Source organism: Xyrauchen texanus, chromosome 6 (genome assembly GCF_025860055.1).
Source record: "Xyrauchen texanus isolate HMW12.3.18 chromosome 6, RBS_HiC_50CHRs, whole genome shotgun sequence".
Classification (NCBI taxonomy): domain Eukaryota; kingdom Metazoa; phylum Chordata; class Actinopteri; order Cypriniformes; family Catostomidae; genus Xyrauchen; species Xyrauchen texanus.
This window is the reverse complement of record NC_068281.1, coordinates 13,288,831-13,301,623: the sequence shown is the minus strand read 5'-3', so window position 1 is coordinate 13,301,623 and position 12,793 is coordinate 13,288,831. Positions and strand designations below refer to the sequence as shown.

The following is a 12,793-nucleotide window of genomic DNA, read 5'->3' as shown; positions in this document are numbered from 1 at the left end:
TATTTCTGTGCAATTGCTAATAGTCGTTAACAGCTGTCATTGCCAATTATTAGTATCCAATAATGGGTCAGACTGACGATGGTTTTGTTGGGTGAGGTTTTGTATTTCTTGCATTGCACAGACTCTTTGGAGTCTTATGCAGTCAATTTGAATTAGTAATATGTTCTGAGCAAATGCATTTAGATTAACATGCAATAAAATGCATGTCTAATCAGTTGTCCAAACTGACAACATCTGGTAAAACAGTCATTATATGTGTGTGTGTGGCATGGGGGGCGTGGTCGTGTGTCAGTCTGCGGGAGAGAGAGAGAGATAATTACAAACCAGGTGACAAGCCTTACCGCTCTCTCTCTCTCTCCTGCAGATCGACACACGACCATGCCCCCCATGCCACAGTGTGCATAACGAGGTTAATAAATAAATGTACTTAAAATACATGTGTGGCAGTGGCATTAAATCACTCTTTTTTCAAATGATAACATGTTTTAACCCTTAGGGTGGTTGCACCAATTACACCTGATTAAATTAAGCAGAGTTTAGAGCTAATCCAGAGTTTGTTCATTTGAGTTGTGTTGCACCACTTAATTTTAAATACGGTTTAACAAATCAGAGAGCAATCTTTTAACATATGATTAAACGGTCACCTGCAAGTTTGTCCACCATGATGGATGGAGAGGTAAAGAACATGTTGCAGCAGCTTGTAAAATGTCACAAGCTTTAAAATATGGCAACATAATTTAAGAAAAAAGGACCACACGGATCTCAGATCGACCGCCTCCCCTCGTCAGCGGCACTATTGTGGCCAGAAATTAACAGCCCATGCTGCCGGCTGAAATGAGTGTAAGAGAGGAGGGGAGCAATAATGATCACCTGTCGCTTGTAACCACTCTCATGAAATGTTGAAATTACACTATACTCTTGCTTCTCCTCGAGAGACCCATCTCTGTCTGGTGTCTCCGCATTTAAAGGATAGGAAAGCAGGTAATCGCACAGCCACCGAGACGAGCCGCTGCACTCGCACACCAAATTTGAAAACACACTTTGCTGACAACGGCCCAACATTTTGGACCATAAAAAACATAAATAATATGATAAACATCTCTCAGAGGGCTGACTGAACATCCACCGTCCGTTTAACTAGTCATTCATGTTTAATTGTATGTCAATTCAGATTTACTGTCCAATTTAAATCAGGATCAAATTGATGGTTAAAATGTAACACAGATTATTTTAAACAAAATTATCAGATAAATCTTGTTGGTGATGTCAAGGAATGCAGAGGCATGACCCAGTCGCAGCGTTCAAAAAGCAGGGATTTATTAAATACAAAAATAAAGGGAAAAAACTCAACCAAAACTCCCACAAGTGGGAAAACAAACATAAACTATACCGTAGGGCGGAAAGGTGTCCAGACAGGGGCAGAGGGTAATGGAAATGGGCTGGAATGTAAAACGGGGCAAACACATAGTTCCGACTGGATGGGGAACAAGACCGACTGGAACAAGACCAACCAACAGGACCGACTAGAATATACACAAGATGAACTGGCACTGGACGGCACACATGAGGTGACTAAAATAGGGAGAGAAATCAACAGGTAAACAAGACAGGGAAGTTGTGACTAATAAACAAATAATGGGCAAACAAGGAGGCGGGGTTTGACGTAAGATAGAGAGACACGCAGCGATAGAGTAACAAAACAAAGCCACATGCTCTCACAAGACAACAAAACATCCGAATGGCATGAGCGCACATCTCCAAGACAATAAGGCAAAATATGCCAATGCCAACCATCAAACAAGACGTAAGAATGAGTAGCAACACCAAACAGAATAATGGCACGCATTCTCACACTAAACGAAACCTGAGCGTGCATCGCGAGGCACATGCCACATGATGCTTGCAACAGGCGATAAAAACAAGACAGGTCACCTGTGCAAGAGTTCGGCCACACCCGACACCTTAGACCGAAGTAAACGAATATCAGTACAACACGAATACAGTTTACGATCCGGGCGCTAAACGTGAGAGCGACGCAAGGCTCACACGTGTTCGCGAGATACAGACATAAACTTTTGACGTGAATGCATGCTGCCAAGTTGACCTAAGCGCGATGCACCCACTTCAATAACTAACAGACATGGAGGATGAGTGTCTGGAATGGATCCCGACACAGACTGAGCCAGACAGGGAGTCATTACCCAGACACCATACTCCAGACATGGCAGGGAATACAACCGAAACCATGCGCTCACACAAAGGCAGACAACGGAACATAAGACAGACATGGGACGATGATGCCACGGTCCAAATCCACAGTATTCATAAGACATTAAGTGAGAAATGCCCAGATAACCTACTACTTTCGACGGGAATCCAAATTGTGGATTGGTTGAACGCTTTCCTATCTCACAATGCTTGGATCTGCATGTAAAGGATCTCTTCTCATCCATCATAGGCGGAAGGCAGACCAGCTGAAAGGTTCGCTGAGCTACCTACCGTAACGGGGTAATATTGCTTGTCGATTAGCGCCACCTATTGTAAAGGCGTGAATCTGCTAACGGCGGTCATTTGCTTTGCTTTCTATGGGAAAAGACCATTCGCCGGCGATTCGCCTCTCATTATCGCATCGTTTCATCTGAAAAGGCCTTTAACCCAAACAAAATCACTGCTTCTGCTGCTGTGTTACCTATTAAAATATATATCATATATACATGTACTGTATAATAATTTGTTAAGTACATTGGATTTGATGAGCCAATAGTTTGTGGATTTTTCCAAGCAAAAAGTAAACACTGCAAAGGTACAAGCTGTTTCATGTACTGAGACTCTTGCAGGCGTGTATTCCTATCACTGGGTAGAGGATTGCACATGTGTCATCCATTGATTAAAATCTTGTTTTAGTATCTCTGCCTGTAAAGCAGCCATACAAACCAAGGGAACAAAAGGGCAGTCCAGGATAAATGAGGATGCAGCCTTTGGGGGAATTAAATGGACAGCTTGTGCTTATGTGCCTTTTTTGTTATAGATTGATGAATGAGAAAATTTCTCTCTGTTTCTTTTCTCCGTCCATTACAGTGAATAAACACAAGCCATGGATCGAGACGTCCTACCATGGTGTCATCACCGAGAACATGGACACCGTCCTGTTAGACCCTCCTCTTGTTGCCTTGGACAAAGACGCCCCTGTCCCGTATGCAGGTACACATTACCCACACTACCAGTCAAACGTTTGGACAAACTTCATTGAATTTATGTCTCACATGAGCTTAAAAACCTTTTGATTTAAAGCAATAGTTTGCCCAAAAATGTTAATTCTCTCATCATCTTCATGCCACCCCAGATGTTTATGATTTCCTTTCTTCAGCAGAAAACAAACAAAGATTTTTAGATGAATATCTCAGCTCTGTAGATCCATACAGTGCATGTGAATGGTGGCCAGAACTTTGAAGCTCCAAAAAATAGCTGGTGATTTGCACTAATAATGCAAATAATAATAAAAAACAAAACAAAAAGAAAATAATGTGGAAGTGAAAGTGGAGATTTATAGTTACAAAAAGACTTGGTTATTGATCTGTTACTTACCCACACCTATTATGTAGCACCTGAAGACAAGGATTTAACCACTGGAGTCTTATGGATTTCTTTTATGCTGCCTTTATATGCTTTTAGGAGCTTCAAAGTTCTTGTCACCATTCAGTTGCGTTGTATGGATCTACAGTGCTGAGATATTCATAAAACAAATCTTTGTTTGTATTCTACAAAAGAAAGTCATATATATCTGGGATGGCCTGATGATGAGTAAATTATGAGAGAATTTTTATTTTTACTTTAAGGGTATGCTCAAATACTTGAAATATATTTGTAGACATTAATTGTGTCTATGTAGGAATGTCTTTACAGAAGTACAAATAAAACAAAAAGAAAAAACAAACATATTTTTTGATTGGATGAGTTGGACCGGATAGTGAAGACAAAGCAGCCAACAGGCGCCAGCATACATGGAAAACTCCTTCAACAGTGTTTAAAAAACATCCCAGGTGGCATCTCATGAAGTTGTTTGAGGGAATGCCCAGAGTGTTCAGAGATGTGATCTAGGCCAGTGTTTCCCAGCCTTTATTGTCTTATGTACCCCCATAGCCCAATCAGTAGAGCTCAAGTGCCCTATTCGTTAATGCCAAAACAGAAATGTTTTCCTTTTAACGCATATTATAACACATATCATAAAGCAATATCATTAAAATAATAAAATAGGGATGTTGGTTTTCGGCTGTTCAGCCCCGTTTTGTGGCCGGCCTACCAGGAATAGTCCAGGTTCTCCCTATGGCCAGTGTTCCCCTGCCCACACTGCTGATGCGACGTGGTTTCAGTCACACCACAGGGGAAGGTAAACACCTTAGAGCCAATGTAAAAATGTCTGATTGGAGATGGCACTTGTTATTGAGTGGCTGATCTTAGGGTACAGGAAGTAAACATCCCGACTTCCCATGTGATCATGTTGTTGCTGGACGAACCTCAATTTTTTGTGTCAGTTGTCTTTTCTCATTCAATTAGATAAAATAGCCATACTTACATATGACTGGAAATAGGGCATTACGAAGATGGCTGCTGAGTGAAGGGGCTTTGATAATTCCGATATGTCCATTTGTGTTACTTCATAATGAAACATTTGGAAAATATCAATAAATACATAATGATAAGGTGTGTGCATTTGAGAACTTGTGACTGGTAGTGTAATTGAAAACTAGCTTTATTTATTTAGTTTTTTCTCATGATTATTTCTGAACATCCAGCATTTGCCCATATATGATGGGCAAATGCTGGATTTTTCCTGTATTCTTCTCTCTCTCTCTCTCTCTCTCTCTCTCTCTCTCTGTGTGTGTGTGTGTGTGTGTGTGCATGCGAGAGAGTGGTTGAGTATGAGATTTTATGTGTATTGATGCCTAGTGCTCATATAAAATAGATTTAGACAATGCTTTCCACACTATTATGGAGATGGATCTGCCTGACCTGCCTGTTTTTTCTGAGTATGCTGCCTCTGTCTCCATTGTTCTGGTGACATGCAGGCCTTGTGTAAGTGGATCATGTCACACCCTTTCCAAGGCCAAATGCTCAATAAACGACAGGCCTTGGAGAATGACTGACAAAATCTGCTTGCTGGCTTTCGAAGAGAAGGACCCGACAGTCAGAGTTTCAATGTTAGGCAGGTTGTAGTTTGGTGGGTTTTAAGTGCAGATTTTTGAGAGGGGGTGGCAGATGCAAAGTAACCAAATAAAGTGATTTTTTTACAAAGAGGAAAGTGTGGAAGCAGTACGACAGGTAACTCTTCACAGCTCATTAAATGACAGTGGAAAGAATTAATCTCCTTTCTGACAGCCTTGAAAATAAAAAGCAGTTTGAAAGCTTTTTTGGGGTTTCTTATATTTATTTCTTGCAGCTCACACTGGATAGTGCAGCTGATAAATGTTTGTTGTTCATACCTTGGAAATTTGTTTACTTGGCAACATGCACCTTTCTTCACAGCAGTACAGTCGACTACAGGTGATTACTGATTATGTTTGCAGTATGTTACTTCAGTGTGTTTTTGTTGTTGAAATAGCAAATTTTAAAGGTAAAGTGTGTTATTTCTGCACCACTAGTGGAACCAAATCGAACTGTTCTATTAAGGATTATTTTCAAACAGATTTTCCAAGCCATGCCAACTCTTTTAATTGCTCCATGTCCAACAGAGTTCGACCTGTATCGGATCACTTAAATGAACATAAAAAATTAATAAATGAAATCACACCACAATGTTTACACAGTGTTTACAAGTCAATCTACAAATGGCTTATTTGAGTTGTCCCTGTACATTAAACAGAGGTGGGAGAAAGTATTTAAAAGTTGTGTGTAAACTTTTGTTTATACTAAAATACTTTCTCCTATTTTAACTTAGTCAGTTAACTATATATAAGCTATTGATAGGTTGATTCCCTTGAAGTGTAAAAACAACACACAGTAGCTGATACTCTGAATAAATATCACAACAGTTTTGGTGGAAATATAATTGAGTATTGAATGTCACAGCTTGTAACGCCATCATAATCAAGTCACACAATAATAAGTAAAAAAAAAGATAAAGAAAAAGAAAAATGCCTTAAGAAATAGTTCACACAAAAATGCCATTCCAGATGTGTATGACTTTATTCTTCTGCAGAGCACAAACAAAGATTTGTAGAAGATTATCTCTAGGTGCGGGTGAAAAACAGATCTTTTATTAAAGTAATTTACATTTCTTTTTTTTTTTTTTTTACTATAAATCTCAATTCCACATTCTTCTTTTGTTTTTTGGCGATTCACATTCTTCTTGAATATCACCCCCTACTGGTCAGGACTGGTCAAAGGTGGAGATTTATAGTGAATTATAGACATTTTATATTAATTATTGATCTGCCACTTACACCTATTATATCGCTGAAGACATGGATTTATCCACTGGAGTTTTATGGGTTTACATTTACATTTATGCATTTGGCAGATGCTTTTATCCAAAGCGACTTACAGTGCACTTATTACAGGGTCAATCCCCCCCGGAGCAACCTGGAGTGAAGTGCCTTGCTCAAGGGCCCAACAGTGGCATCTTGGTGGTGCTGGGGCTTGAACCCCGACCTTCTGGTCAGTAACCCTGAGCCTCAACCACTGAGCCACCACTGCCCCCAAAAAGCCATTTATGTGCTTTTTGGAGCTTCTTGTCACCATTCAGTTGCATTATGGTGGCATACAGAGCTGAGATATTCTTCTAAAAATCTTAATTTGTGTTCTTTAGAAGAAAGTCAGTCATACACATCTGGGATGGCCTGTGGGTGAGTGAATGATGAACTAATTAACATTTTTGTGTGAACCAATCCTTTAAATAAATAATAATTTTGTAATGAGTGGCTTCCTAAAAACACTATCAAACAGTCTTTCTGATTGGATCTCTTATGGTTAAACAGTGTAATTTTTTTTAATAAAAGTACAATTATGTCTAAAAAATTTAAATTAATTTTCTATATAATCTACAGCTTTGAGAATCTTCAGGAAGTCCTGTTCGGTCATTATTCTGTTTGATTTATCAGTGACATATTAATGGTGGATGGCAGCTGTTGTTAAAGTGTTGCTGGGAAATGGGAGTGTTGTGCTCTGATTGGGTGACAGGTGATATTTCACTGCCTTTTCACAGGGAGCCAATGGATACACATGTAAGATTGCTGCCAGGGAGACTCTGAGAAAAACAGGCCCTCCGTCTCAATTCGTCATTCTCCTTAATTATCCTCGCTCTCATTCACATTCTCTCCTCTTCTCTTTCTCTGTCCCATTCTATTCTTCCATGTCAGACCATTGCAGACTGTGAGTTATGCATGGAAGGCTTTGTAATCAATCCTGTTTTTGTCTGTTTGGAGAAAGGAATGCGGGCATCCTTCTGGCACCACATTAATTGGGGTGTGGGAACACGATCCATGATTGTAAAGTGCTTCTTCCTCCTCATCTCTTCCCTCGCTCACTGTCTCTCTTGTATCAGCTTGCTTTGATGTAAAATAACGATGATGAGCCTCAAGTCGATGATATATGCTGAGGCAGGGATCCTGAAGATGAATTGTTATTTCTGGGAACACGACTTTCCCCTGTAGAGAAAATAGTGTAGGTTTTGTAGTATGCATGGAGCATTCTCAATCAAATTACCGTGAAGGATTAGTCGGAGTCAGTGAAGGGAGGCAAAAAAAGAAAAGATAAAAGAAACGGCAGCTTCATTTGCTAATTCTTTATCTGAGCTGCGGCTTCATCAGCCTCTTTCCTATTAATCTCTTCTCATGGATGATGTACAATGCTCTATTTTCCCTCCAAACTTTGCCTTCCTCGCACGAGATCAGCCAACAAAACCCGAGTCAGGAAGCCGTCGGAAACTATGGATGGATTGCAAAACCCACACATGAGAGTGAGAATAGAGGGATGGAGTGAAAGAGAATCACAGCGCCTGCAGTTCAGAGACTTTGTAGTTGTATTGTGTTCCTTTTTTTAGTAGCAGAACATGCGGCAAATTAATGGAAAATGGCTTTCTTTTTTTTCATCAGTTTTTATGTTTTGTGGCTGTGTGGAGACATTCAAGCATTGAAAAATCTGTCTCGAAGAGATAGTTCCCCAAAATTGTATGTATATATATATATATATATATATATATATATATATATATATATATAATTATTTACTGCCTTAGCATTGTTCCAAACCTGTATGGCTTTCTTTTTTCTAAGGAGCACAAAAGGAGATGTAATAGGCAAGATGTTTTAGTCACCATTTACCAAGATGCAGTGAAAGGAAACTTACACACACCTTACATGTTCCATTAAAGAAAGAGAGTGACAACCGTTTGGAACATCTTGAGGGTAGATGAATTATGACAGAATTTTCTATCTGTTATCCCTTTACTATAGTATAACTATACCTTTAAATATTGACAGTTATTTTGGGGCTTTTTAGCCTTTTCTGAGTTTTTAAGACCAAGGAGCCAAGGACCCCCAAATATGAGACCCCTGCAATCAACTTGTATAATATAAAGGCAGCTGTTTATTTTTGTGTAAATAGACCAAATAGTTCTGTTGGACTACAGTACAGTGTTTAACATTGTATTGTTTTTTTTTTTACAAAATATTAGTTTTCTCCACCTAATATTAAATTTTTCAGTTCAAATTAATTTACAATACATAGCCTTTTTATTACAAGAATACAGTGTTCTATACAAGGCAGTTTGACATTTTTATTTCTTCAGGGTTCCCGCGGATCCTAAAAAAGTCTTAAAATGTCTTAAATTCAGTTTTCCAAAATTGAAGATCTTACATATCTTAAATGATACAAAAAAAGTCTTAATTTTACTTAAAAGTGCAATATGGAATATATTTACCGTACTGAAGCTTGAAATTATCATAATGTGTTATCAGACATTTAGGAAACATGCTAAGTTGAAATACATTTCTTCTCCGAAAACAATGCTACAGCCAGAATATTCTACTTGTGAAATGTCCGTTCCAGGCCGGAATTTATGTTTGTGTTTTGGCCTGTGTGATCCCGACCACTTCCCTTTTCCCAATATTATTTTGACACCCCGGGTTGCCAGATTTGAAACAAGTTACAGTGCGTTCAGACCAGAGGAGGCAAGAGCGTCAACATTTGCTCTGGCGCCCTGCCAACAACGTGATCGAATATTCGTGGACGCTCTGACGTTTTTGAAATAGGCAGAAACGTTTGTTCGGAATGCTTGGTTTTGTGAAATGTATTTAAAGGGGCTCCAAAACATCCAGACATGTTGACCTACTTGCCGACCTATAACAAGTATATCCTCATTAAATCTTTAAAATGTGAAAGTAAGAAATCGATCGATGGCTGAAAGTAATTAAAATTATGCTTGTTTGTTACCAAAATAAACAAAATAAAATACATATATCCCTGTAAGCAAAGAGGGACAGATCGTATATTACGGAGAAACCTGCCACAGCAATAATTAGTTTCATTTAGTCTTCGGAAGTATTGATTGGTGGGAAACAAAGTTTACACTGTTGTGTTCTCTAGACTTCGCTAGAGCGGAGCACTTCTATATTCCAATACGTTGCCAACGTACTGCGTCAAAGCTCATTACTTTAATGCTGCCCGCACTTGTCCTCTGATGCCCACAAAGACCTAGACGCGCCGGCCACGGACGTGCCGCTTCTCGCCGCCAAGAGATGCTGGCTGCCATAGAAAATGAATGAGTTCCGGTCGATTTGACACTCTCGATGCCTCTGGTCTGAACGCATCATTAGCGGGCAAACACAGCGCACTGCAGCCATGGAAGCCAGCAATACATCTAGCTAACATTGACAGAGTTATAAAAAATCCACATGAGCTGGTTTATAATTTTCAAACAATAAAAGCATTGCAAACGTATACATTAATTGATCAACTTAAAATGTAAGGCTCGTCGCTTGCCATTGTCAGTTTGCTCGTTTGTGTTGCGTGTCCTCAACCTGGCATCCCGCGTGAGTTTCGAGTCTGGGGAGGAGGGGCGGAGGAGACAACTCTCCAATGTTTTAAATTTGGACTGCAGCGGAGTAATTAGACACTTTCACATATAATGTAATGGATGTTTACTTGATGGATGTTTACATTTACTTTCACTGCATGTTTTTATTTCCCCCTCCATATTCCACAGAATACAGAAAGTTTCACGGGGTTGGAAGAACATGAGGGCGGGGAAATTATTACAGAATATTAATTAAAGGGTGAACTGTTACTTTAAGTATGCTTCTCAGATTTGGTCGAATATGTCAAATAGAAGAGAAGTTAGGAAACCTTTTTCTAGTAATTATTACGGTGAAAAACGTGAACAGTGTCACACAGTCCCAAGTTATTTATAATGTTTAATTATACACTGAAGCAAGATCATGCTTTATTCATGCCTTCTGCCAAGGGTAAATTGCACCTTATCTCTGTGTTTGGACGCTGTGCACGCGCCAACCTTGCATGTGCAGAAATGCTCACAATCGCGATTTGCAGGGCAAAACATTTATTTATACAGTATGCACTGATATTTTGCAGCGCTGATATAAAAATTCAAACTTAGAAACTGAGGTCATAAGAGCCCATAGTTCCAGATTCACACGGAAAATTTATGAGTATTACCATGACACAGACAAGCCCACATTGTCACAATTTCTAAAACTTACCTCACTGTTTTCTTAAGTTGGAACTGCAGTATTAATCTTGAAATGTGTCCTTGGCTTTGTGTAAAATAAGGCATCGTGTGAAGTGAAGAAATGTTTGTGTTGCGTGCTTGCTGCTTTTGTGTTGAACGTGAGTGGAGTGACAATGTGCAGCAGTGAAGGTCCACTGTTGTAAGAGTCCCATTCAAAAATCTCAATAAATGATCCATTCATTTACACTTATTCAATGAAAACCAGTGATGTAACGACAGGAACGCTACCCTTTGTAACAAAGTAAAAGTACATTTTATTATTCAGAAATGTACTTGAGAAAGAGTGAAAATACCCACTCTTAAAACATAAAATAAAAATATAACATACTCATAAAAGTAATTTTTTCCAAAAGTTACTCAAGTAAATGTAACGGAGTAAATGTAGCACATTACTACCCACCTCTGCAGTTCCCTCCGAGGTTTGACAGACTGTCATTAAAATAGGGTTGTGTACATGTAGAAAATCACACATATATTGTCAGCTCAATCTATCTCCTGCAATGTCTCGAAGCTGAAATGAAAAAAAAAGCTGATTGGAGTATCATGTACAGTACTGTGCACAAGTTTTAGCCAGTGGTGAAAAAATGTATAGTGAAGATTAAAAAATAATGCCATACGTTATTTTATCAATTAAATTACTGCAAAAAGTGCAGTAAATGTAAAAACAAACAAACAAACACTAAATTCTTATTTGGTGTGATCACCCTATGCCTTTAAAACAGCACCAATTTTCCTAGGTACACTTGTGCATAGTTGTTAAAGGTTCTACTATACCTACCATGCATACAGTCACTTTATATGATGAACAGACCTCAAAACCAAACATCATGATACAAGAACCAATGAGGTTAGACGTTATTAAAGTGTCGCCATATTTGATTTGGGCTTTATAATATCTCCTTTTTTTTCCTCTGTAGAAGAAAGTCAGGTTAGGAACGACATGGTAGTGAGTAAATGATAACATAATTTTCATTTCTGTCTTTATTTCAATGTTCCCTGAGGGTGGAGAACCATGCCTGAGGAACTTTTTTAATAAATTATGATTCTTGCACTTTTGTAGTTTCATCATACACTTGGGGAGAAACTTCTCGGGTACCAAATGCAGATCAACAGACTGCCATACTTGCACAGACACTAATCAGTTTTGGTAGTCCTGTATTTTTGTAAATAATATGCAAAAGTATATTTCAGTGTTATACAATATATACAGTTTCATGTTGTGTATTTTTTCCCTATTGTTTTACTATTTTTAGAACGAACCAGACCAAGTGGCTGAGCCAAGCTGTGTTGTGATATCCCTTGATGCTTTTCAAAAGCCAAACATGTAATGTCTATTATTAGTGTGAACCATTGCTCAGCACATATTCTGTGGCACAGTGGGATGCATCGAAAGATGTCCCAGATGTTTCTCAGAAATCACACTATATTGTTGCCAGGTTGTGAATGTGAAATATTGCAGAAGATAAACCATGTGTATCATACGAATGGGTGATAATCGAAAGTATGAAAACTGTGACAGATCGTGCTTTGAATCCGTCAATACTGTCAGTGAGGTGATATGTTCAATTTTGCTGCCAATACCTCATGTATCTTTTTCACAGTGTACCATCTTTTGCCTCTCAGATTTCCAATGATATGCTGTATCAATGTTATTTCAGTCAACATCGGGTCGATTTGTATTCTTCCTTTTCAGAATTTGAAGTGTGTGTTCTTTTTTTTTTTTTCTATGTTAAAATACATTATCTTTTCCCAGCTGAATATCCAGAGACAGCTTACACTTTTAGGTTCATTTTCCCAAAAAGCATAAACACTGGTGCTATCAAAACATTGCTCTGTTTGTTTGGGTATCCTGACCAGCCTCATACCTGACAAAACTGTTTTTTGGCAGGTATGAGGCTGACAATTTTACCGGGTTTATCCTGTTTTTCCAGCCAATTTCCGTATCCACAATTTGCTCACATGGGATCGTCCTGTATTTAAATATGAAATTATGCATCCCATATTGAATCAATACGTGACACGATTTGTCCCGTAAGCTGGTCAGATGGT

General features: G+C 38.7%; 1 protein-coding gene across 1 annotated transcript in view; it reads left to right on the top strand.

Annotated features, from left to right (window-relative positions):
* clstn2a (calsyntenin 2a) overlaps window positions 1-12,793 on the top strand; it is a 333,541-nt gene that overhangs the window by 147,172 nt on the left and 173,576 nt on the right. The window contains exon 2 of the mRNA XM_052129308.1: window positions 3,079-3,201. Within this exon, the coding sequence (XP_051985268.1) occupies window positions 3,079-3,201 (123 nt within the window). The remainder of the gene's footprint in view (window positions 1-3,078; window positions 3,202-12,793) is intronic.